The sequence below is a fragment of the Colletotrichum aenigma genome (genome assembly GCF_013390185.1).
Source record: "Colletotrichum aenigma strain Cg56 chromosome Unknown KSG_Cg56_contig10, whole genome shotgun sequence".
Taxonomy (NCBI): Eukaryota; Fungi; Ascomycota; class Sordariomycetes; order Glomerellales; family Glomerellaceae; genus Colletotrichum; species Colletotrichum aenigma.
The window spans coordinates 56,155-81,905 of NW_023500916.1; the positions used below are offsets into that span (position 1 = coordinate 56,155).

At 49.0% G+C, this 25,751-nt stretch overlaps 7 protein-coding genes across 7 annotated transcripts; 3 read left to right on the top strand and 4 right to left on the bottom strand.

Moving 5' to 3' along the window:
* Positions 1-4,662: 4,662 nt before the first annotated feature.
* Positions 4,663-6,506, top strand: fsdR-5 (Fusaridione A cluster transcription factor fsdR; the record flags this gene model as incomplete). The annotated part of the gene is made up of 5 exons (XM_037329106.1): positions 4,663-4,690; positions 4,756-4,947; positions 5,009-5,277; positions 5,325-6,013; positions 6,065-6,506. 5 exons carry the CDS (start codon positions 4,663-4,665, stop codon positions 6,504-6,506), a joined length of 1,620 nt encoding a protein of 539 aa, XP_037171492.1.
* Positions 6,507-6,688: 182 nt separating this feature from the next.
* On the bottom strand, positions 6,689-7,435 carry gedE-1 (Glutathione S-transferase-like protein gedE; the record flags this gene model as incomplete). Its single annotated transcript, XM_037329107.1, has 3 exons — positions 6,689-6,860; positions 6,908-7,346; positions 7,399-7,435. 3 exons carry the CDS (start codon positions 7,433-7,435, stop codon positions 6,689-6,691), a joined length of 648 nt encoding a protein of 215 aa, XP_037171491.1.
* Positions 7,436-8,326: 891 nt separating this feature from the next.
* On the top strand, positions 8,327-9,161 carry CGCA056_v013866 (uncharacterized protein; the record flags this gene model as incomplete). The annotated part of the gene is made up of 6 exons (XM_037329108.1): positions 8,327-8,329; positions 8,414-8,463; positions 8,517-8,632; positions 8,727-8,816; positions 8,876-9,012; positions 9,066-9,161. The coding sequence occupies 6 exons, from the start codon at positions 8,327-8,329 to the stop codon at positions 9,159-9,161; spliced, it is 492 nt and encodes a 163-aa protein (XP_037171672.1).
* Positions 9,162-10,749: 1,588 nt separating this feature from the next.
* Positions 10,750-12,917, bottom strand: CDH-1-4 (Cellobiose dehydrogenase; the record flags this gene model as incomplete). Its single annotated transcript, XM_037329109.1, has 4 exons — positions 10,750-11,267; positions 11,321-11,421; positions 11,479-12,597; positions 12,649-12,917. 4 exons carry the CDS (start codon positions 12,915-12,917, stop codon positions 10,750-10,752), a joined length of 2,007 nt encoding a protein of 668 aa, XP_037171494.1.
* A 2,158-nt stretch (positions 12,918-15,075) lies between these two features.
* On the top strand, positions 15,076-16,236 carry ARA2-2 (D-arabinose 1-dehydrogenase; the record flags this gene model as incomplete). Its single annotated transcript, XM_037329110.1, has 1 exon — positions 15,076-16,236. The coding sequence occupies one exon, from the start codon at positions 15,076-15,078 to the stop codon at positions 16,234-16,236; it is 1,161 nt and encodes a 386-aa protein (XP_037171496.1).
* A 377-nt stretch (positions 16,237-16,613) lies between these two features.
* Positions 16,614-19,285, bottom strand: SIP5 (the record flags this gene model as incomplete). The annotated part of the gene is made up of 2 exons (XM_037329111.1): positions 16,614-18,827; positions 18,887-19,285. 2 exons carry the CDS (start codon positions 19,283-19,285, stop codon positions 16,614-16,616), a joined length of 2,613 nt encoding a protein of 870 aa, XP_037171495.1.
* Positions 19,286-23,050: 3,765 nt separating this feature from the next.
* On the bottom strand, positions 23,051-25,162 carry CGCA056_v013870 (uncharacterized protein; the record flags this gene model as incomplete). The annotated part of the gene is made up of 6 exons (XM_037329112.1): positions 23,051-23,307; positions 23,377-23,518; positions 23,569-23,913; positions 23,964-24,066; positions 24,121-25,051; positions 25,108-25,162. The coding sequence occupies 6 exons, from the start codon at positions 25,160-25,162 to the stop codon at positions 23,051-23,053; spliced, it is 1,833 nt and encodes a 610-aa protein (XP_037172391.1).
* Positions 25,163-25,751: the final 589 nt, after the last annotated feature.

The window sequence follows — 25,751 nt, forward strand, 5'->3', positions numbered from 1 at the left end:
TACTTAATTTAACTATTTTGATTAGTCTTAAATATAATTACCTAAATAAGAAGTTAGTAATACCTCTTTGTTACGACCCGTTATGCATGGATAACAGTTGACCGACCCCACTTAGGCGTCGGGCGGCTAGGACAGGACATTTGTACTCTGCAGGATCACGGGAACAACAGGGACTCACTCGGAATGGAAGAACTATGGTACGAGTCACGTGACGATAAGGAGGACCGACAAGAGATAGGCGGTCCTGACTTAGGACCGACACGGAGAAAGCGGTCCACACCTGGGGACCGCTCAGAAAGACATGGTCCTCAGAATAAGGAAATTACCTTAGACTGTATATAGTATGACCCTGAGCCTAGCTTATGGTCAGACTTCCATAGCTCTTCAGCAATCAACTTAGTATTCATCCTCACGGATACTCTCAGCTTACCTTCACTGCGAATCACTTAGTGAGTCTAAGACTGATCACCTTGGCCTCTGAAGACCCAATCTACTACAGCCTACGAACTACGACCTACGACCACGACCTAGTGTACTGTTAGAATGTATTAATCCCCAGCTTCTGTTAGCAGACCCTACTGTCGGATAGCTGACCGTAACACTCTTATAATAATTTTAGAGGGTAGAAATATATATTATATAATAATCTAAAGCTATATAACCTTCTTTAACCCTTCTATTTAAAATAGTAGCTATTTATAGTAATAATACTACTTTAAATCTAGTTCTAGAGGTATTAAGTTTTCTTAAACGTTAAGAGTATTATTAATATCCTCTATAATATTAATAGAAGCTTAATAAAGCTAAATACCTTCTTATAGTTAGTTATTATTGTTAACATATAGCATTCTTTTATAATAATAATAATAATAATATAAGAATAATAATAACGCTAAACTTACTTTAATATTCTATATAAAATAAACTAATAAAGTTTAAGGTATAAATGTAAGGGGCTGGCCCCTAGGCTTGTTCAACATAGAGGTGCTGTCGATTGACTATTCTAAGCTGAAGAAGGAAGAAAGGACTTTACAAGAGTAGGCACCTAACAGCAGTGAAGCAGGCCGGGTTAGGCGGCGTACTGCGGCAGAATGGTGGGTCCAACGGAGCCAGATCTCAGTAACTGCTCCGGCGAAGCCGGAGATATCAATCCGGGCTCTAGCCTGTGACAATAAAACCTTACATAAAAATACTTGATTTATTATAACTTATAACTATAATATTGATTATATAATACGTATAGTTACGTAAGCACCTTATGTAATTAGCAGTTTAGCAGGTTACGTTTCAGGTTATCTTTCCCCTCACTTTTCCCTACTAGAGGATGCAACCTGCGAACAACAACAACCAGACTCATCACAATACATCTGTTCCCTTATTCTTATCTATACAATTAAATGCTCATAAATGCTCAGAATTATTACCTTTTATCATAACATTACCACATCTATAACCTTATACTATATAGGCGCATATACCACGCCCCTGAATACGCTTATACCTGTGTTAACAATTATTATTAAAATAGTAAAGATATTAAAAATAAGTTTACTAAATATTAAGAAAGTCTATTAATATAAAATCTATTATCTAATATAATTAGTAATAAGCTAAATAATAGAGACATAAACATATTACTTAAGCTTATTAGCTTTATTAATAATAATATTATAAGCTTTACTATTTAACTATTGATAATGTTTAAAGTTTTTAGCTTTTGAAATAATAGTAATTAATGTAAATATAGCTTATAAAAACTATAGATAAAGCTATAGATTAGCTTAATTAGATATATTAGTATATTATTATTATTAGTACTTATAAAGTCTTTTTTAAGTATTATAGACTTATCTATAAGTCTCTAAAATATTCTAACGTTTTTTAAGCTATTATAAACCTTATTTAGAATATCATATCACTATAGTAGCATAGAGAAGAAACTTTATAAACTTCGTATAATATTTATTAAATACTTATTAGCTATGAATAATTAATAAATATAAATATCTATAAGAGTTAAACTTAATGTTTTAAAAAGTTAGCTATAAGTAGTTAAACTAAAAATAAATAGAAATACTATTAATTAATAAGGTTTATAATACTACTATTAAGCTTCTCTAAAACTATTATAATATCTTTATCAATTAAGATAATTATAATAACTAACTCTAAGATAATTATATAGCTATAAAGTTAATCTTTTTATTAATAAAAATATTATAGAGCTTATATTAATCCTTAAGTTAATCTAAGAGGTATTTTATACCTATTAAGACCTTTTAAAATTAGCTATACCTATTATCCTTACTTTAGCTTTTATATCTCTTAATCTATCTATAGAGTAGCTTAAATATATCGTTTAGCTTTATAAAGATCTGTCAGTTTTTATTAGAGAGAATATCTTTATTTAAAATACAATCTATATTATTAAAGAGACCTAAAGTACAAAAACTATAACTATTAATTTAACTATATTTAAGTAAAGCTTATTTAATTATATTATATATCAAGTTTTATTAAGTAGCATTATTTAATATTAGATTTAACTTTTAAAATAACTCTTCTTATAAAATAAAAGTAGCATTTTTATGTATAACTTTATTACTAATAGCTAAGAAGCTTTTAGATTATTATAGCGATATTTTAATATATTTAATAATATTTTAAAACTTTCTAATAAAGCCTTTCTACTTCTACTAGGTTACGTTATTTTAAATTCTTTTAGTATTAATAAAATAGTTAAATGCTTCTTTAAATACCTCTTTATTAACGCTATAAATAATAATATAAATAATAAGGTTAAAAATATAACTATAGTATTAAATTTAGCGTCATTAAGCGTTAATCTTAATATATAAAAGTGAGTAAAATAGAAAAAGAGCTTTAAAATAAATATTATTATTTATAGCGTTATGAAATATAGCAATACTAACCTAATTAATTAGGTTTTAGTCCTTTAGAATAATATAAATAGTATTAATAACATTTTTATTAAAGTAAGCGCTAAGTTAATAATAAAAAACTAAAACGTATTAGGTCTATTTACTTAATTAATTAATAAAATAGCTAAAAATAGTAATAATAATATATTGACTAGGGGAAGTTTATAGATTAAATGATAAATAAACCTTTATAAATACTTTCTATATCTCCTCTTTAATTTATTACTTCTTAAAGTTATGAAAATATTATAGTTAATCTTTTAGTAATCTCTTAACTAATATATTGAATTATAAATATTATAATCTAAGAAACTAAATAAGTATTATATATATTAGTTACTAAATATTAAGAAAAGGTTATTAATATTAATAAGAAAGCTTATAGCTAGCTTCTTAATCTAAAAAACCTTACTTTAAAATATAGTAATAGAGAGAGTATTAGTATTTAAAAAGAGGCTTATTATTCCTAGAATTATTACTAAATATATACATAATATAAAGCTAATTTTTATAAACATAATAAGCAGATTAAAAATACTTTTTAGTACTAAATATAATAATAGCATTTTATAACTAGGTAAAAGTACCAGCTTTATTATAATATTAATAAACTTAATAAATATCACTTAGATATATAATTCATATATAAAAAAGTAAAATAGAGAGTAAGTAGATAATAAATATACTTCTAATCCTACTAAAGAGGATTTTATAAATAGAAATACCCTTATTTTTAACTGAAAAGGTTTAGCTTTAGTTATTTTTCTTTAAAGAAGTATCAATATTAATATAATATTAGCTTTTTTAAATAATATAAAGTAAAGCTTTAAGAATAGTATACCTATTTAAGTTAATAGTGAATATATTACTAATAGTTAAAAATACATAAATCTAAATAGTAATCCCTTAAAGAAACGCTTCATAGCTAATAAAGTGATTAATATATTAAATTATATACTAATAGAGGTATTATATTAATAGATAAAATATTAAAAAAAACATTTAGAAGTATATAGAGGAAAGACTTAGAAGTGTAAAAATAAGTATAGTAGTAGTATTAATAGTAATATTAAAAAGAAGTTAATTTTAAAAACTAATAAAAAGGTTAAAACTAAACTTTTTTTAAGCTTTAATAAAAAAGCTAAAAATATATTAATTAAGTAGTATAGTAAAAAGCATATTTCTAGTATTTCTAATACTTCTTAATAATAAAGCTAGTACTATTAGAAAGTATTTAGCTCTATTTTAGTACTTATTAACTTAAAAGTATTACTAAATAAATATCTATAACTACTTATTCTTTTTTTTCAAAGATATATTATAATAAAACTTAATAAACTAGTAATAAGTTTATTATATAGGGAATTATAGAGATATTAGTTTAAAACTAACTTAAGTTATTAACTTTAGTATAAAAGGTCAAAGGATTATAACCTTAAATAGCTAGAAAAAATAATTAAGTTAACTTTTTTAACTTTTTAATAAATATTTTTTAAAATCTTAATTAGTCTAAAAGCTAGATTATATTTAATCTAAGTAATATTAGCTTAATTAAGACAGTTAAATCGAAGGTCTCATGGATTTATCTAATTAACTCCCTAAAAGCCTCTATTCAATTAGCTGATTAATTAATTTAATTAATTAGGCTTAATTGACGAGTAGCGCTGCATCCCCGTCAAGCACAACTTCATCTGGGCCGAAGCTGTTCCACGCTGACGCTATGCCCGAAGCTGCCATCGGCGCCGGTGGTACGTATCAACTTCTTGAACGTCAGCTCAGCTACGTGGGAACTAGTAGTTGACCAAGCCAACAGGTTCTTGTTTGCTTTTCTCGGCCGAGGGCATGGAGAAGATTGACACGCTGGTTGGGGACAAGCGTTTCTCTGGCGTTGCCTGGGGACTTCTGGACCAAATCAATAGCATCCCGCCTCAAAGAGCCCTCAACTATGTTTCCACAGCCACTGACTCCTTCCCATCGGACTTTGTTGTGGCGGAATGCATGAAAGGTATGCTGCCTTATTCAAAACCAAACAAGTCATCAATTCGACTGATCTGTTCGCGTCCTAGACTTCTTCCTCACTCTCAACCGGCACATCAAATTCTTTGATGAGTCGTCAGTCCGCACCGCGGTTCAGTCGTATCTATATGGACAATCGTCAAGCAGCATCGGTTGGAAGATAGTCCTATACACCATCCTCCTGCACCCTCATCGAAAACGAGATTTGCTCCACGGCACACGAGAACATGAGAAATATTTGCATAATGCCATGGCCCTCATACTTACCGCCATGCTGCATTCACCCTGCCCCATGACCATAGGGGCTCTCCTTGCGCTGGTGAGTCTGTTATCCCGCGGTATTGAGTTGCAGTATTGATGATGCAGGTGTCTCATTTCATTTTTACCGCCGAAAACCACATTGCCGTTTCTGTTCTGGCTCTAGCAACGCAGTCACTCTTTCTAGGAGGTTACTACCATAGCAACCATCCCGGCCTAAGCGACTCGGAAATCCAACATCGTCGGCGTCTTTTCTGGCAAGCCTACATCTTTGACCATGACTTGATGCTACGGATTGGGAAGCCGCCTCTAATCACTGATAACTTCCTCGTCGACTTGCCCGAAGAGTATCCCTTGGACTGCTATGGCTTCTTTTACTATCCGGGCGACGTCGTTCTCAACTACTTTCGACAGCAAGTCAAGCTAGCACAAATCCAGGGCCGAATTTACTCAAGACTGTATCTGAACAGCCCGACGTCAGCGACTGCCCTAGAATCTGAAATTGGCCTTCTGGATAGAGAGCTTCAGGAATGGCGGGATGGTATCCCCGAAATGATTCGCCCGAAGCAGTCAGGTGCCTCTCTGGATGATGACAATCATGCTAGATTGATGGCATTGAGTGTCTTGCACTTCGTGTACTTCCAGCTGGTGGTAGCTGTTCATTCGGCGACTCTAAGAATGTCATTGTCTGCGCAGGACATGGACTTTCTGCGCCCAAGCGTTGCTATCTGCGTCAATGCTGCTCGTGGGGCTGTATCCCTCTTGAACTACCACCACATCGACCATCCCTTCACAATGTCAGTAGCACCTCAATGGATAGACTGCCCGACCATACTGACTCAGGCCAGATACCTTCTTTATCAGGTAGCTTGGAGCGTCAACATTCTCTTCATCAATATCATCGAGAACAAGACGTGCGCCACAGCGGCACAGGATATCGAGCTGATCAAACTCGTCCTCTCGTTCTACGAAAGGTATGACGTGAACCACCAGAAGATTGCCTCCTACCACATCATCAAGGCATTGTACGAAGTAGCAGTATCTGTTGTCGTGGATCCACCAAACGCGGTGCAGGAACCCCTCGGCACAGCTCTCAATGGTCTGAGCTTGACCATGGACAAGCGTAATGGAAATGAAGAGTCTGTGCCTGTTCTCCCGGTCCCTGAAGCAATTGACCAGGACAACTGGGAGGGCATATCCCACGGTAGCCATAACTGGCTCTCGGCTGGATTCTTGCAAATAGTCGATTGGAACTTGCCACCAGATAGCATGATTGATGGCAATCTGTGAGGCAATCATTTACGTACATGTATTATCGTAGCTTTATGTACAAATACCACTGTAGTATGATTCTTTGGACCACCCATAGTCCATCACATACTTGCGCATACTAATATCCTTCTTCCCATCTACGATGTCTGGTCCGCCACCTTGCATAGGGCTACGAGCCAGACACCTATAAAGATTTCACCTCAGGCTCCATAGGCAGCTTTGACCGACGGCCTGGCATTGAGGCGTTCATGCCATGCCAAGAAATGAGGAAAGCGAGTCTTAATCTCATGCTTCTCCCAGAGCTCGTCTTTGAAAAACGGTGCTCCAAGAGCCACCAGGTTCCACGGGATGAAGGATAGATCGGCGTAGGTGCTAGACTGGTAAGCACCTTGTAGCAATGTCGGGGCCAATGTACCTACCACTTGCCACCAACGAGGTACTCCCTGTCCTTGAGAATTCCGTCCAAGACGCCGAATACTCTCAAGACTTGCTCGATGTACCTGTGCTTGGCGGTTGGGATGTCTTCAGTCTGTCGGTAAAACCACACCGCCTGTCCGTAATAGGGGCCTTGTCCCGACATTTGGAAGTGCAGATACTGTTGCAGTAGCCATCTGCTATTCTTGTCTTTGAGGGTCAAACTCCCCAGCGCATCGTACTTCTCGACCAGGTACTCGACAATCGCGCCAGACTCCCATAGTGTGAAGTTGTCATTGTTGGGATCTGTGATGACTGGGGTACGACCGTTGGGGTTTAGCTTGAGAAATGCTTCGCTCTTAACGTCCTCGACCTCGATTTTTTCATATGGAATGCCAAGCTCTTCCAGGGTGATCAAGACCTTGAAAGGGTTCGGGCCACCTCCTACAACCTGTTAGCCCACAGTCTTCCATCTACGCGTGTGTCTAAGGCGTACCTAGGACATATACAGTGACGGGCTTAATCAGAGACATAGCTGCGCTGCGTATAGTACCGTGTTCCAAAGCGGCCTGGAGAATGATGATCTTTGGTATCGCAACAAGCGTTGTTGGTAGTGCTGTTGAAGATGAGAGTCTCATAGCCACGCACTTTAAATATCACATTTTGCGCCTTGACCTATGCCTTGAGCTCCGCAGCGAGCTCCATCGTCATGAGGTGTTCGGATGAAAGTGGCCAAGAAGTCCGCGTCCGTCCTGTTGGAAGGTGAGCAGCAACCATTGGTAGATTCCGGCTTAGAAATGCACACTTGGTTTGAAATCGACTCCCAAATTCTTCTGTGATCCGCTCTCCGGCCACCTCCGACTCGAATATTGACCACATCTTGACAACTACGGCCAGAAGACGATCCCGCTTAGTCAACCGGAAGACAATCAGCGGACCGGCCTAGATACTGCAGCAAACGCCCCACTAAGGAGCTTCATGAGTAATCTTGTTGCGATGCCCAGAATTGATACCTTGCAACTGAAATTGACTTCGCGAAGTTCCTGCTTTGGCCTCGTTGCGATGCTTGGTCTTGCGTCAAGGAGCTTTGGAAGGCACAGCGGCGAGTCGCGCATTTCGACCATCCGAAACGTCCGAAAAGTGCGCCCGAAGTGGATATCGAGATGCTCTGGTGATGACTCTGCTGGTTTACTGGAGATGGGCGAAGCTTTCTAGCATGGTAGGAAGTAAAGATCAAGTGTTAAGCATATGCGTCACATGATATGTCGGAAAATTAGCTATAAGATAGATTCAGGATCCTCGACTTCGATACATGTATGTTGAAGTTCGACTCAGACTCGTTGTCTACATGTACAGTTTAATCCATTCATCTTTCCCAAGATTCTGTAACTTTCTTCCGAAACTTATACTTCAAGCTTCCCATCATGGTCCTCTTCAACCGAGCTGTCTGTGTTGCTGCTGGATGAGCTCTGACTGCACCGAATGCCAGCGACCCGATCCCGACACCTAAGATAACCTTCCCCACCAACGCAACCTGCGGTGAGGTGAACGTGTTCTACACGTGAGTTGAACGAGAGAAGGGTTCCCTCGACTTTCTAACGTGTCTGTCTATAGCGGACTTACCGCGTACCATCCACTTGTCCTCTCTAGAGGTTTTGATCCGGTTCAAACTGACATTGCTTTGCGCAACGATACTGCAAACCTCGTTAAGGCTGGATTCAATGTCTATGGTGCGTTATACGGGAAGAATACATGTTACTGGAACTAAAAGATGGAGCACAGTTCTCTTCCAAGGACCCGACTAACCGGCTTCCAACATTGCAGACCGCATGAAGGGCAAACGTTGGGGAGTCACTGGCGTGGGATGGGGTATTAGGAACTCGACCATGCTGGAGCTTGTCAACCACTTTGAAGGTATCATGCTGCCGCTTCCACCAAACGTTTTGGAGTCGAGTAACTGATCCTTGACACAGAGAACATCAACCAATACCGCGAGGCCGAGCCACTCGCTCCTTTGGTTTTCAATTGGAGCCCGACCTCTCTTGCTGAATCGGTCACCAGGCATGTACCTCTGAGAGACGACTGCACCGGAAAGCCTGGAACGTTATATGTAAGCAAGATCTAGAACCGAACGTATCATGTTGCTGACTCAAATTTCGATAGGCATATGAGGAAAACTGCCCCCCTGAGCTGTGTGAGAAAACCACTGTGGTTACCTCTGGTAGCCTCGAGGAACTTCTTCAGGGGATCCCCCAGTGACTTCTCGGTGGAAACCCCTGAAAACTCCCCGCATGCAACTTGTTCAAAATCCTAACTGCGCATTTTCAGATCGAGAGCATGGCGAAGAATTTCCATAGCAGAGCGAATTTCATTTCTTTGGAGGACATTGATCCAATTTAGCTAGCTGCACTCATAGATCTACAGGTCGCGTTTTGGGGGCGATCTTCGTGCCTTCCTGTAGGTTACAAATAGACTTATTCAAGTGCCATACTTCGCGTTGCTCCTGATGCTATTGTCTGTTGTAACTGTTCCCTCGTTCGTCTCTGTCAGAAAGTTTGCTGCATCCCTGATGCCAAGACGGTACTTTCGGACATTTCGTCGCACCGTATCCAGATCTTGGTGTCGCGACATCCCGGAAAGCATGAAAGCTCGGGGCAACTAGAACCAATAGCATCTATCAACGCGGCCACTCTCACTATTTCAATCCAAATCATAGATCACATCCAGAATACCTGGACTTTCAATCACCGAAACTCTTCCAACCATTCGCCCGCTCAATTCAATAGTCGCTCGAAGCAGCAGATCAAGGGTTGTTGTGCTCAGGCCCCTTGCCATCTTCCAAAGGTAAAAGAATGTTTCTCCTAAATGGTCCTGCGACAACATTGACGATGAAAGTTCCGAAGCCAATGTCATCCTGCGCCCCGTGACTGTTAATGAAAACACGGCTAGTGAAAAGCTGGCGGTGACACGTGGCAACCCAGCTGCCAAAGAAGTTTACAACATTGAATCAGTTGGCAGCAGGAGCCAATGTGCGCATTCGGAATGCCGGAGAGACGCTTGTTGCCCCGAGGCTCGTGGGTGATGACGCTTGTATACCGTCCATCACATTCTCCAAAGTGTTGTCACTAGGACGGTTAGCGACGTTCCCGAACCAGCTGATCGCCCTCAAAGGCCCTTTCCTCACCCAATATGCGGCGCTGGAAGCTGTCTTGGAGAACAGCAGCCATAGTAACCCTCTCATCCTCAGTGATCCCGGTGAACTGAGGTCACTCTTCGTTGCTATCGCGTCGCTCCGAGTCGTCATCCACACTAGTACCCTCAGACGAGTCGTTCATCTACGATCAATAATATCTAGGCGATGAATAAAGGCCAGTCCTGTGCGACTTATGGCGTTCATGGTTCGAACCTGTGTACAGTTGCGCATCCGACCTACCAGGCAACAATCTAAGGTCACAAGACTGCATATCCTAGACCCTTGGTGATTGGAATACTGCGCCTCGGACCGCATTGACCGGCGGGTATTCGTCAAAGATGCCGAAATGCATTATGTACCCGGAGCAGAGTCCCCATTCCTCCGACCTGGCGTAATGGGGAAAATCGGCGCTTGCGGTTCCGGGACATGCCCCGGCTATCGTGAGTGTCGGCTGTTGTTGTCTTGGCAGTAAAGATTACCATGGAACCATTGATTGGCATTGATTGCAACTTCTAAAGACGAGACATCTGGAAATGAAATCGAAGTTGTGCTCCGCAATGGTGAGAAAGTGGCGGAGCGACTTCACTATCAACAGGAGGAAGTCGGTGGTCAACATTGTTACCTTATCTCCCCAATACGTGATCCTATTTCTAGCTATGATTTAACCAACATGAACAGCTCCCCCTCTTGGGTGTTATCGCTAGCAACGAACAACCTCGAAAACTCACGGTCCCAAGTGATACCAGACGGCCTAAAACACGTCGCTCCAGTACAGCTGCCCACATTCGTGCTCCAGAAGATATCACTGTAGCCATTCTTTGAGTCTGGAGCCGCTACGGGATCATATTGACCATTTGAGAGCTTTGTGAATGGGACAACAGACACCTTGAATCCCGTTGCAGGGGACCTATTCCAAGACCCGTGTAGCGTGACGTATAGGTTCTGGAAAGTTTGGTCAAAGACGGACCCAATGGGCGCACTGTGGGCTTGTATCGAAAGTCGAGGCGCGATGGAACGAGACGTGCAGGTGTCATCGTTGAAGGTGCTGTTCGGCGCAACGACAAATTGTTGGCCGACCTTGAATGACTTATCCGTAATAACGGAGGGCTCCCAAACAGTGAAGCAGGTTGGGTAACCGTACCAGTCTTCATTTGGCTTGGAAGGGTCGCCAACTATCGGTGTTAGCGGGATAGAGGTAAAATGGATCATTGGTGTATGAACTTACGGAAGTTCAGCTCCTCTGCAGGGTTGTCATTGTGAATGTCGTAGCTCCTGCCATTCACTGTGCGAGCGAAGTCATCTCCACTGTTTTCCACACCCCAGATCCTAGATTACAAGTCAGCTTTATCGATACAGAAAGAGAAGAGAGAGTCTAAAACACACATGTTGTTTCCGTCGGCGGCGAGGGCCACCTCGTTGCGGAGACCCCAGCCAAGGAACCACCCCTGAGTGTTGTATGTGTAGCCTCCGGAGGGTACACTGCGCAAGTCAAACACCTTGACAACGGCCCGCGCAACGCCTTTGTTAAGTGATTCATAGTCGAAATTGCTGTAGGAGCCTTGCTGAATTACAAGCAAGTGTGGCGTGGCCGGGGGGATAAGAAGCGCCCTCGTCGGGTGTCCGCCCTGCTGCATGCCCTTTACTACCACGGTCTGCCCACCTGCTGTCTGCGATTGGGCGTCGTACGTGAACGACCAGGCGGTAGTCATGGAGCTGACATAGAGAGTCTTCCCGTCTGGCGTGAAGCCGATTCCATGATTGAGAGACGGGTTGTTGATCAAGGTTTTGGATGACGAGATGCAGCCGTCACTGCCGAAAGTATGAACTGTGACACCTCTTCCAGATTGAACCACGAGAAGGTTGCCCTGTGAGTCCACCGCAACGCCACGAGGACCAGAAAGAGAACCGGCGAGCTTGACAGCTCTCCATCCGCTGGCGGTCTGGAACCCGAACCTGAAGGCGCTCACACCGGCACAAGAATTGGGAACAGGGAGCGCGGGCTCTCTGGACACGATAGACGATGTTACCGTGGCACGTGAAGAAGATGAGACAGCTGATGCTGCACTACTGGGAGAGACTCCGGTTCTGGTGACTGTAGTCTGAAGGGTGGTTGTACTGTGGACCGTGGTGGTTGAAGTTGCTGTCGCTAGAGTCGTCACAGTCGTAGTGCCAACAGGTGGCTCACTCCCGCTGCTGCCGCTTGCCCACTCGTCGAAGTCAGCAGCTTGCGCCGGCCTGAAGTCATGATACCAGTGTCCCGTTCGCTCGTGAATCCCAAAAGTGGTCTCGTTGGATGAAGGGTCGTCGACTGGAACACCCGAGTACGCAAAGGCAAGGTAATTTTCTCCGTTGGGATCCAGGGCAGTTGGATCATTGCCGAAGGGCGCAAAGTAAGTGCAGCCTTTGCAAAGAGCGGTGACAGAGTAATGAGTGTTGTTGACAACAGTGCCTGGAAGGACAGTGTACTCGGCGTCCTCGTACGGGGGTGGCGTGAAGTAACCACTGGAAATAATGAACACTTGATTCGTCTCTGAGGAGAATTGTGGTACCTACAAGGCCATGCGTGAAGAAACGGTGACTTCGTTCCCGTTCATCCATACAATGGTGAGAGGATTGTAGGTCATGGATCCTCCCCATGCCAGTCCAGCCCAGCCCACCGCGATGGGAGCCGTAATTTGAACGATGGCATCGTAAGGCTGGCCCACGGAGGTACCCTCAGGGACAGCAATACCAAAAGTAATGCCGCCTTCGTTGGTATACGATGAAAAGCAACGACCTAGGCTGTCACAGTATGTTGACTGCTCCTGGGAAATAGCTAACATGGTCTTGAGTTGATATTGTTGCAAACTAGAAAGGACAGTGCTTACCAAGGCCAGCTAAGGCAAAAGTGCGGAGAGGGGTCAGCGACGGCCGCATGTTGGAGATCTGTCGGCACTCGACGTCAAAGAAACCGTGCCAAATCTCATTGTGGTATGTGAAGGAATCCGAGGTCTCTTGATATTCAAATAGCTTTCTCGGGGAGACACTCAGCTATCGAAAGGGAGGCCATATCGTCCTCAACTGGGAAAGCGGAATCATCGAGTGGCGCGCGTCAATACCACTTGTGGAATCCTCCTGTGCTTCAAGGTATGCCATGGTATTGGGCACATCTCCAAGTATCTTTCGACAATCCTGACAGACACTGTGCAATCAGAAGAGACCTGAATGTAAGCAGAAGAGGTCATCGCCAGCATGTTGTGTCATGAGCCATGATGAAAGTATGATTTTAATATGGATTTCCAAATGCCAAATGTTGGCCAAGGCGGATGAAATGGCCTAGTAGTATTGGCAAAACATCTTTTTGAATCAAGAGACAGCTCAAGAGGGTGATGGTACCTTGGCAGCATGACGGACGACGACATGGATGGAAAAGATATCGCATAATAGCCTCCATAAGGAAGCGGTCTGCAGATTACAACCGATCCGTCGTTTACGGTACCACGCCCACTAGACTACTACTCATGAGGCAGTCATTTGTGACGAATGCAAGAGAAATTAAGTAACATCCGGGTGACCAGTGTTGCAGTTTCCATTCCCAAACCAGGCATTAATTGGAAGCATATTTAGGCGTACCTAGTAGCAGTACGTTGTGGCGACATGGAAATAAACGACGGAGGCAGTTCGCCCTGACTGTAATCGGCATCAAACTGATGATTTAAACGGCAAGTGAAATGTATCGCAGTTTTCGGATCACATGCTCTTGAGTAGAAAGGCGTCAGGGATAAAAGCCAAACTGGTTACGGGTCTAAGTTTAGGCTATTGATCCGGTTAAGTGCACAGGAAGCGGTAGGCTATTCAAAACTTTCGTTTAATGGCTGCGAGAGACTTGACGAATGCTATCCACAAGAAGAGACCTCAGGATTGGTCACAAACAAGACCCGGCGGAGTTGACCACCATGGGTAGGTATGGAGGTTGTTGACGTCCATGAGCTTCGCCGTGTTTTGTTTGACCTTATCGATAAAGAAGCCAACCAGGGTGATATGATATGACAGACAGAAGCACTTACATAAGCATCGTTGGGAATGACGCGGAACACGAGATCCAGCTTGGCTCTTGTGTGACTGGCTGTCAGGGTCGAATGATCGATCCTTCATATTCCCCTCATTGCATCTCTTCCAGAACATACCCACGTTCCTGGATGCGAGACGTCCATTGCACCTCCATCGCGCCCAACCTCTTATGATCACGATGCTAACCATGCCCACCATCACTCACCGCCATGACCCAGAGCGGCGCCAACGCGACAGCCCCGCGTCGATAACACCAGGCTCTGCTAGATAAACCAGCTCAGAAAAGTCACTCGTCCAGCCGAGTCATGGCGTCAGCCCCATTCCCCCAGATCGAGGATGCCCCATCGCGATGTAGATTCATCAACATCGCCAAGTCACAGAGGCACCTCCATGTTCGATGAATGGCATTGTTCACAACGGAAGCAAACAACATCCAGCCAGCGAGCGAGATATGACAAACATGGCCAATCACGCATGGTAGTCAGCGGCGTCTCGGTCCTCGGAACTAACATCTCTCCTCCGCCTCCCCAGCACGACATACCTGCCTGCCGGAGCTACTACCAGCCCCAAGAATGCGCGACCCAGCCCATTCCGCTTCAAGCAAAAGCAAGGGAACACTGTCCGAACAGAGACAGAATAGCAGAAGATTAGAGTCCCTCCCCCACCTTTCCGGCGGGGCAGATCGCATTCGGGGCACTCGGACACACGCGGGGTCCCTGACTATCCATCTTGGGACCCCAAAACTAATCATTGACGTGCTCGATCTTTTTGATTTTGCGCCGATTTCTGCGACAGCCTCGCTTTCTTGTCAAAATACTGTCGACACCCCTCAAGGTTCTCTTTACCACCTTGATAATAGCCACACCAAGTTTTGCCAGTCAATTATCTCCCTAACGTGTGGTAAAAAAAAAACACAATATTCGCAACATCATGGCCGATCCGCGCCCCCTGTCCGCCGTCCTGCCGCCTCTGATCCTCGGCACGGCAACCTTCAACTACCAATACGTCTCCGACCCCTCGCAGATGCCCTCCGTCGAAATCGTCTCCCGCGCCCTCTCCCTCGGCATCACGGCCTTCGACACCTCCCCCTACTACGGGCCCTCCGAATCCATCCTCGGCGCCGCCCTGCGCACCCTCTCCCCGCCGCGCGAGTCCTACTTCCTCGTCACGAAAGCAGGCCGCATCGCGCCCGCCGAGTTCGACTACTCCCCCTCCTGGATCCGCGCCTCCGTCCTGCGCAGCCTCGAGCGCCTCAACACGTCCTACCTCGACCTCGTCTACACCCACGACGCAGAGTTCGTCTCCCCCGACGAAGTCGTCGCCGCCGTCCGCGAACTGCGCCGCCTGCGCGACGAAGGCCTCGTCCGCTACGTCGGCATCTGCGGGTACCCCGTCCCCGTCCTCTGCGAGCTCGCCGAGAAGATCCTCCGCGAGACGGGCGAGCCCGTGGACGCCGTGCAGTCCTTTTCGCACTTTTGCGTGCAGAACAACACCCTGGGCTCCGACGCGATCCTCGCCCGCTTCAAGGATGCCGGCGTCAACGTCGTCACGAACGCGAGCATGCTGAGCATGGGTCTGTTGACCACGCGCGGCGTCGACGACGGGCCCATGGCCAGCTGGCATCCTGCCCCGGGCCCTTTGCGCAAGCTGTGCAAGAGCCTCGTCGCCTTTGCCGAGGGTGCTGGCGAGAAGATGGAGGACGTCGCGTTGTACTGGGCCATGGCCAACTGGGCTCGCGTAGGCGGTGCCTTTGGCACCGAGTTCCTGCCGCCCACTTTCGCTGGACCTGGCAGGGTCGGCGTGAGCGTCATGGGTGTCACGTCTGTCAAGGAGCTGGAGGAAACGTGGGCCGACTTCCAAGCTGTGCTCCGCGATCTCTCGGGCACCCAGGCCGAAGGTGAAAAGAAAGAGTACCAGGGCTCGATGGTAAGTCGCTATGAGAAGATCCAGCGCTTGGTAACGGAACACATGTGGCCTGCCCTGGGAGAGTGGCGCAACTACAGCTGGGCCAGCCCTGACGAGGGCTTCGTGAACCAGCGGGCACAGTCTGCAGTTGACGCAACTCTTCCCGCCGCAGAGCCGCATCTGTAGTATGCACACTTCACGTGTAGATGATGTCTGGAAGGAAAGGTTTGGATGCCCCGGAAAGCTTTGGCATGTTACAGCGTTTGCATAGATACATAGAATTGTTAGCTGCAGAGATCTATCTGATCCTCGCAACTCGTCTCACTTATGGTAGAGTACAATGAGCCGGCCATTCACATGGCATGAAGAGAAGAGAAAAAAAGGAAAAGGAGAGACCACGTCTAATCCCACCAGGCCCCCAAAATCACGCTTTACGCCTTTAGTGTTCTCAGTTTCCCAACCTCCGAGTGTATGCAAAAGTGCCCGCCACCTCGCCATACCAAGATGCTGCCGTTGAGCGACTCGTATCGGGTACGTTCCTCATGGTCGTCATTTCCATTCCCTCACTGCGTAATCTCCGATGAACGTTCCACCACGTTCTCATGCCCAAGCCTCTTCGTCTCGTTATCTTCTTCTGTTGCAGGGGCGGGAGTAACTGGCGTGATCATCACCTCGGGAGTCGATGGCTCATTGCCGGAGGAAACTTCGTCTCCGCTGATTGAGTTTCTGGGCTCCTCGGGAATCGTCGGCGGTGGCTTCAGGGTGCCAGCGTTGGTCTGCACCGGCTGCTCCGTGTGCGCATCTTCAATTTGCTCGGCCTCCGCTTCGTCCTCAGCCTCGGCCTTCTTCTTTTTCGATGCAGCGCTCTGTCCCTCGCCGGCGACAGCTCCCTCCTCCGTCTGGTTGGCCTCGCCGTTCTCGATATCAACTCCGACCATCTCTGCCAAGCTCCTGAAGTTGTACAGAGGCTCCGTGTTGTCCCGGTCACCTTCGTCCCCGACGCTTAGCTCGCTAGCGCGAGGGTCAAGGTATGCCGGGTTTGTGTAGCTCCCGTTGTGGCTATCAGCAAGCGACGACGAAATCGACGACGCATTGCTCATCTGCCTAAGATGAGAAGGGCCACGACTAGGTGCGGGAATTGGGAGCGAGGGCGTTGATGAGGTACTCTGGAAGCTGCTCTCGGATGACTGCGTCTCGACGGGTGGCCGCTCCACTGCCTTGCCTTTGGTGTTGGGGGCCGAGGTAGGACCTGGACTGGGGCTGGTGGATGCTGCCACGGGGGATGTCTCGGCGCTTCCGGCCGCGGAAGTGGACTGGGCTCCTTGGACTGTTGCCTCCACCCGGAGGTTGCTGGTCGTGCTGTTTCCGCGTCGTCGCCCGAGACCAAGGGACAAGCTACTACCACTAGCAGAGCTCTGTCCAGGGCCGTACACGCTTTGGCGGTCCTGCTTCTTGAGAGCCTTGCGCTCCTCCTTCTCCTTCTTCTTGGCTTCCTTGCGGTCCGCCTTCTCTTGCTTTCGTTTTCTCTCCTCCTCCGCTGCCAAACTTAAGCGCACAGCCTCCATGAACATCATATCCTCCAATTCTTCCATTCTGCTGCGCCTGTTATTAAGTGGTCCCCGCCCCGAAGAACCCCGCGGTCCTGGCTCAGGTCCCGTTTGAGCGGGTTCATTTTCGACATTGCGATTCGGGCTTCCTTCGGCCTGAGCGTTAGAAGGCCCAGAGGGGGTGTGGTTACCCGTGTTGCGTCGGCTGAATCTGCCTGGCCTGGTGAAGGCAAAGCCGCGCTGCTGTTCGTTGTTACCCATGAGAAAGGCAGCGGTATGCAGGGCAGTCGCCGCAGCCGCCCTGCGAGCTTGGTGCGCTCGTTGCGCAGCCAGCTTTGTAGACCAATCTGGACGAACGCGATCGGTGGTGATGACGTTCGGTGCGTTGGCGGACAAACTCTGTGCTCTGCGCCTGCTAGCTGTAGTCGGCGAGGTGGGCGAGAGCGTAGAGTTCAGAGAGCTTTGAGACGACATGGCTGTGCCCTGCGATGGGTATCCCGAGATGGCATATGAAAGACCGCGGCGGAATGGAGGGGCATCGTAGGTGACGCCAAACTCCGTCTGCTGGCAGTAGGGGCACTGCGCGGGCTCGGAGATGAGCATTTCGGGGGACTCTTCGGGGTTCGTCGGCGGCTGCTCGTTGGGCTCTCCGTGGTGCTCGGGATAGTGGGGGTCCGCGCGCTTGATCTGCACGAAACACTCGCTGCAGATCGGTTGGTCACAACAGCGTGTGCGGTTCAGATACGGGGGATATGTGAGGAAGCAAATGGGGCATTCGGTAGCGTCCTTGTAGAGGAAGACCTCGAGAGGTTGGCCGTTGACGAAAGGGTCGTTGGGCAGTTGTATCTCGCGAGGTGCGACTTCGGTGGCGGAGCTGTTGCGGGAACCTCCACTGAGAGCTGCGGCAATGGCCTTTGCCCGCGGCTTGATGCTGCGCGACTGCTGCTGAGCCGCGTTGGGCGAGGTTACTCCAGAGGCCGGGCCGGAACCGCTGCGATCTGAGCCGACGGATAATGAGCGGGGGCCCATGGGGACGGTCAGGTTCGCAAGGTTCTGGGAGGAGTCGGTTGGTGAAGCGGGGGTGTTCGCCTTGGGGATGAACTCGGGAGGAGGCTGCTCATCTGCGGCAGGAATGTCTAGGCCACGTCCAGCACAGATGAGCTGGTATTCGGTCCAGTTGTCTGAATAGTCGTTGAGGCCTCTCCAGAATGGGGCGAGGCGTCTCTCAAGCTGTAACGCATGCATGTCAGTAGTGCCGAAAACACGGGTGTTCTGGCAGGAACGCTTACCTGCAGCTGGCGGACAATGGGCTTGCTGAAGTCCTCGGGGCCAGTGTAGGTACCGAGAGTGACGAGGTAGCCGCCGTCGACATGTTCCTCCCTCATGCTGCGTTCTCTTTCCTTTTCTCTGGCAACGCGCTCCCTCTCCAAGCGACGAGCCTCTCGCTCTTGCCTGGTCTCCCTGCGCTCATACGGGGCATCTTCTCTGCCTCCCGCATTTGAAGATCCGGCAGCTCCGAGACCCAATAAGTTGAGGTCAGCGCGGCTGAAGCGGCTTTGTCTCCGCGAACTAGGGCGGTCGGTGTGTGCATCGCGAGAGGAGGAAGGGTTGAGGTAGGCGGCCTGGGTTTGACGGTAGTCGGTCGCCGGATCGGACGCACGAGACTCCTTGGTACTTGAATTTCCCATGGCTATTGCTAGTGATGTACAATATGTGGCTTTGCTGTGAATCCGTCGGGGTTGACCACGGTCTGTTGGGTCGTGGCGATAAGCAACAGCAGCAGCAGCAGCAGCAGCAGAAGCTGGGTTGCGGCTGAAGGAGTGGCGGCAATGGCGGCGAGAATGACTGTCGACTCAACACAAGATGTATGGACGGGAGATACCGGGAATATAGACGGTAAGAAGGATCGGCTCGGTCGGAGGGACGGACAATGGAGGTGAACGTGTTGTCGTTGTCGTCGTCGGTCGAATCGGGGTCAGAAAGGTAGGTCGATCGATAGCTTGTTCGTGGGGGATGGGTTGCTGGGAAATTGCCGCCGCGGTGGTGGATGAGGGGGGGTTGATGGGTCGAGTCAACAATGCATCCTTCAGACGAGGGCGAGAAGGAGTGCGGGCATTGTCAAGTCAAGCGGCAGGTAGGTCGAGTTGAGGATGTGGCGGATGGGACGGATGATGTGCGTCGCCAGAACTGGGCGCGGTGCAGTGTTGAAATGCGATGTGCTGGTTGCGTTGCTGCGGTGGTAACGGGGGGGGGGGGGGGGGGGGGGGGGCGGCAATGGTGGGAGGCGGGTAAGGTGGTAAGAAATGTTGTTGATGCGCGAATGATGAATGACGGATGCTCAGCAGGTTGCAGCAGAGGTTGGCTGTGCAATGCAGTGAGGTAAGGTATGTGCAGTGAGTATCTGTACGGATACAGCGCAACGGCCGGCGGAGCAGGGGTTTGGAGGAGTGAGTGATTGATTGATGGAGACGACAAGAAAAAGAAGGTCGGGCTTGTCGGGTCGGGGAAGCTTGTGCTTGTGCTTGTGCTTGTGAAGGGGCCTGACGGACGGGGTGGAGGCCGTGGAGGCCAGTGGAAGACAGCACCAGACCTGCGGGCGGTGCGGCGGTTGTTGTCGTACGTGCGTGGCTGGTGCGCTGGGCGGACAAACTCTGATAGACAGCTTCTGTTCTGCTTCTGCTTCTGCTTCTGCTTCTGCGGCTGCTTCTGCGATTGCTTCTATGTCGCGTGGGTTTGGGTTTTGGGTTGGGTTGGTGCAGTGACGACGTCGCCAAGTCGATGTGACGTCTGCAGAGAGGGACGACGTGATTGTGGAGGTGACAGGAGGCGAGCAGCAAAAGATCAACAACCATAAAAAAAGAATTGTCAAGAATCAAGGCAGGAGGGGCCCAAGAGGAAATCCGGATCTGATGTCAGGTAGGTCAGGTAGGTCAGGTACATCCAGACGTCGGGGTGAGGTGGTGCTTTCCAGAGAGGAGCGAACCGAACAGTGCTCTACCTTGGGCAGGAAGGGCCATGTCTCTCGATGTACTCTTGCCAGAGGAGGGTGGGCTCCAGTATGGCTCTGGCGGCACGGGTACTTTGTCACAGCCAGACGGTACATGGGCCCTGGTGGATGCGGAAAGGGCCACAGTCTGGACCGAAATCGCTGGCAGGACCGGCCCGGGCTGGTCTGGGACTCTGGGCAGCTGAACATGCGACGTGGGCTCTGCGGTTCGTTCAGCATAGCACTTCTCTCTCTTCCTTTCAGTTAAGGCCCTGACTGAAGTCTACCTTTTGTTAGATTATCGGGGATGGAAAGCGCTCAGATTGATTCTCCATGTCATTGCTGCCCGGGGCTGTGACTGAGTGTAGACGTTCCGCTCTTGCTCAAGACAACGGGAAGGTGCCCTGGGGTCGGTACGTACTGCCTCACTGCTCCCGTCTGCATCACTGCTCCTGTTGCACCTGCATCAGAACGGCAGGCAGCTGGGATGAGGAGGGGACACTGGACAGGTAGAGGTAGGTACCTACCTTACTTACTAAGGTAGGTAGGTACTGAGGGGGCGAGAGGCTGGCGTGGAAGGTGGGGCCAGGCGGGACCCCTCCCCTCCACATCCTCACACTGCACCTCAGTCTGCACCTTCCGCCTTCCACCTTCCCCGAGCTGTTCTCACCGTGTGCGGAGGTACCCCTCCACGCCTTCCCCCCGCAGAACGGTACCTACATGATCCCGCAGTACGCAGGACTGCCACGGTCACTGCCCGACCGGACCTGCGCGCTGTCAATGCTCTCTCACCTTCACTTCCAGGTTGCTCGCTATCCGTTCACACACTGAGCTGCTGATATCGTGAGGCATTATTTGTATTCGCACCTTTCCTTGTGGCTTCACTGCAACCGCACCTCTGCCAATCGACGCTGGACATCCAGCTCATCTTCCCTAGTTGTGAATCACAACCTGAGGCACGGCGCTTGATGCTCTTAGCCTTTGGATGGCGTCCTGTGGCTGCATCTGACTGTTAGCTTGGTTACCTTAGCCTCGGGGACCTACGGCGGTAGGCAAGTTGTTAGTGAGTTGGTGAAGTGCCATGAGGGGCATTGGAACTTCACTCCATCGCCTGTCGGTACCTCATCCCAAGTCCCAGCCTTGGTTACTACCTAGGGCCGCCTCAACGTACAACACCACCATCAAAGACTTCAGTTTTCTCCCATCTCAGGCCTCACTCATCGTGAAGCCCAAGATGCTGCTTCCGGTCGTCCCGGCCTTCCCGCATTCAACCAACCAGCCGTCAGCAAGCCTCCCACAATTTATTAGCTGCTCCAGACCGCTGGCTTTCCTTAATTCTTCTTGTTTGTCTCGAACCCCTATCAGCTCTCATTCCCTCACTCAACTCAACTCATCCCACATGGATACCATCCCCCATCCACACCCACAATACCCCGAAGCACGTCCTCCTCCTGTCTCATCTCACCCTCCGCGGCCCCTTGCCGCCTAATGCTCCTCTAAAGCCGCAAATCGCCCCCAAAACCCTCTCGGGACTTCCACTTCAACCATCTTCCATGCATCCACGCCGTCGGTCCTTTCATGCACACCCTCCGTCGCAACTCGTCCTGCAGAGCCATGATGCCTCACGGGCTTGAGCGCCTGCTGCGCTGCACCCAACGTCCCAAATTGATCCAGGTCCCAAGGTTCCAGAATCCCATTCCACTGCCATTCGATCGCCGCCCATCCACGTGTCAACCACTGCCGGCCCAAGCATTACGCTTGGCACCCTCACAGAGACAGGCCCTGCCCTGCCCTGCCCAGCCTGGCTAGACACCATCCATCTCCTATTGCACCACACCACACATCTCTCGCTTCTCCGCCCTGTCATTCATACATCATGTTACTGCAGAGCCTGCTTACTCATTCATCATGGGCCTGTCCGACCAATTTCGACTTTACACATTCAGGAGAAGGCTCTCACATGAGCATGTCAGGATTCTACTGCCATTGCTACGTATGTAACTGCCCATCAAATGCCCCTCGATGCTCCATTCAACCGCTGATATAACCAAACATCATGCCTCTCATCTTCAAATGTGTCCCTGTGTGTCCCTGCATCTCCTGGAGGTGTCTCATGCCCGCAACCACACACCCTCTGCGCTCCGTCAAGCCCTAGCCGCCTGTCGGCTTATCTTTGTAACCAAGCCGATGACGCTGTCGCGTGATATTTCGAGACACTCATCCCACCATGCCCTCGGCGGTGAACGTCAAAACGCCATCTGCACCCCACGTTTGGCCATCTGCAAGTTCAACGGCTGGCCTCAGTATCTGCAATGCACTACCTCACCGCCGACCCCTCCCTCCCTGTCTTGCTCCGTCGCCTGGCCCGGATCATCGCCCATCGCTTATCGGCCTTCCATGCCAGTGAACGACACTAATACCAGCTAGCGATATCCACACATGCGAGCTTGTTTCCCTCGACTGTCGATCAGCTTCCGCCAGCCTTTACTCCGTCTTCATCCCAGGTCACGGCAATCGGCTCGTGATTCCCTGAGAACTTCTGTCCGCCGAACCACAGCTCGAATCGGATATCGGCCGGCGCAATTATCACCCGCACGTCAAAGTTTAAAATGTAATATGTCGTCCCCTTGGAGAAGCAGCTTCCACGTTTGTGTTTGAGGACGAGTTGGTTTTGCTGGACTCCGGTCAAGTTGCTCTTGACGTCGCATAGCTTCGTTGCTCCCGCTGGTCAAAGACGTCAGTCACTGCCCGAGTCCTTCCGCAGTCGCTGTCGCCATCTGTGTGTTGACTTACCGTGCTTCAAGCTTCTCGGGAGAAAGGTTGGCTCGTTGTGAGAAATCACAATGTTCGCGTCCCATGATCTCTGCGTGTCTCCGGCGCCCAGGGAAATCGCCAGCGAATGTACGAGTGGCGCATTTGGATCGACAATGTCGCCCTATGTCGTCGTCAGCAGCCAGACTCTCATTACCAAACCTTGAGACTTACCTTCCTAATGAGCCATCGAATCTGGTTGACGGCCCACTTCTTCTTCGGGTCGAACGCGTCATTCTGGATGTCCTCGTTGAAATGCATCTGGGGCGAATACACCTCTTTGATGACCACGCCATAGCTCGCTCTTGCAATCCGCGTCGCCAACACCGAGAGTCGCCCGGTTTCCATCTTCTGCTGGTGGTCGAGGAGCAGGCCGCGAACCACCACCAGCTGGGGATCCTGGCACGGAATCACCGCGACCTTTTCTGCATTTTGGTGCGAGTAACTCTGGAACTGGTGTTGCAGATTGTCCCGTACATATGCTGAGCCGCCCAGCCCTCCCGATAATACCATGTATTCCTGACGTTGTCAGTCTTCTTCTTGTCCAATGGGTACGGAGTATCTCATACGATGGCTTGCGGCTGCTGCTTCTGGATGAGCCTGTCGAGCTGCTCCCTGATACAGCGCATTATGCCCTCAATTTGGACATCAAACAGCGCCTGGATCTCTTGCCTGTCGCCTGTCAGCCAACCTCGTACGGCCAACTTCATTGCACCTCCCACTCACATGGTAAACAACATTCTCCCGTCCACGATCCTCAAGCCGGGGTGGTTGAAATCATGCGATACCCCTTCCAGCTGCATCTTGAACACAGGTTGCATATACGCCCTTTCCCCGAACTTGTGCTTCACCGTTTTGAAGTGGTGACTCCTCGACATCCTGAATGCGAAGTCGCGGGGAAGAAAACGCTGGACGTCCGGAAACGCAGACAACCGCTGGTTGACAAGATGGATAAACGCAACATCAATCAACGACGCCCCAATGCCCACGCCCTTGACCTCCGATATTTGCGACATCTGGGGATACTGCGGGTCAGTTGATGTGATCTGCATCACCGCGAGATCAGTCGTGCCACCGCCAGCGTCAACGGTAAGAAACAAGCTCCCCATGTGAAAGTTGACGGCGCTCGTCTTCAGGGTCGCCACCGCAGCAGCCTCTGCCTCCGTCAAGTCGACTTGCGCAAAGTGCCGCGACCCTTCCGCGCCAAATCCAGCGTCGTGGATGATGCTCTTGAACGCGTTGATAGTCTCCATCTTGGTCCACGTCGTCGGCACACTGAAGAGGAACGTCACGGCCATGTCCGTCCAGCCACCAGTGTGCTGCCTCCCAACCTGCGTCTCGATTGACTCCTTCACGTGGGCGTACAGTTCTTTGAGAAAGTCGGTCACCAGCTTCTCCGCCTCGGCGACGTTCCGCGGCGCGTTGGGAAGTCCGCGCTGCTGCCACGCCTCCAGGGTATCCTCATCGATGAAGATCTTGAAGAACTCGCGCCGCAGCTTGTTCTCCTCCTCGTCGGCACACATGAAGCCCCATTTTGAGAGGCTGCCGTCAGCGTTGTACGTCAGGACTGTCGGGACCTTGCGCTCGCCTCGGTCGCCGCTGCCAGGCCAGTCGTTGATGACTTGGATTGGCGTTCTGGGTGTCATCCAGGCCACACCTGTTATTTCTTGTTATTCTCTGTGCGCGAAGTAGCGCATTGTGAGAATACCTTACCTGTGAAGGTGGTGCCAAGGTCAACTGAGACCAATACATCCGGTTTCTCGCTCATGGTGATTGACAAGTGTCGATTGCATTCAACGCGATTCTCTTCTGTCGGGCAAGGACAGCAGACCCACGTCTTGAGGGCGTCAAGATCACAAAGTCATCTGGCAGTTCCAGATTTCTATCGTCTCGTGCTTGAAAAGGGTGTGTCGGGGGGAGAAGGCTGGCAGAACAGCTACCTCGGAGCTCTTTCCTAAGACAACCCCGCCGGCCAGCCTCGTGCGAGTTGCTTACCTGCAGTCTGCAGAATGATATCGGGCCAGGGGTCGGCGTTCCTCCAAGTTCAGCTCGTCCCGCTTGGGAAGCCATCATCTTTCCGTTGCCAACGGCAAAAAGCAACGATGAGTATCGAGCCGCCCAAAGCTGGACAAGGCTGTGCAGGCCATTTTAGGCACCATCTTTTGCTATCACGTCGATCATTCCGTTTGGGAATAGTAAGCACAGGGTCAAAGACTGCGAATGTTTTCACTCCCTCGCGACAGTTTCTGTGCTCAGCGTGGCGCGCCAGGCGTTGAAGTGGCACGAATGCGTCCCGCCGCACCACACCCTCCCCCCTGCTTTTGAACCAGGCTGCAGCTAACAAATTTCACATCCGC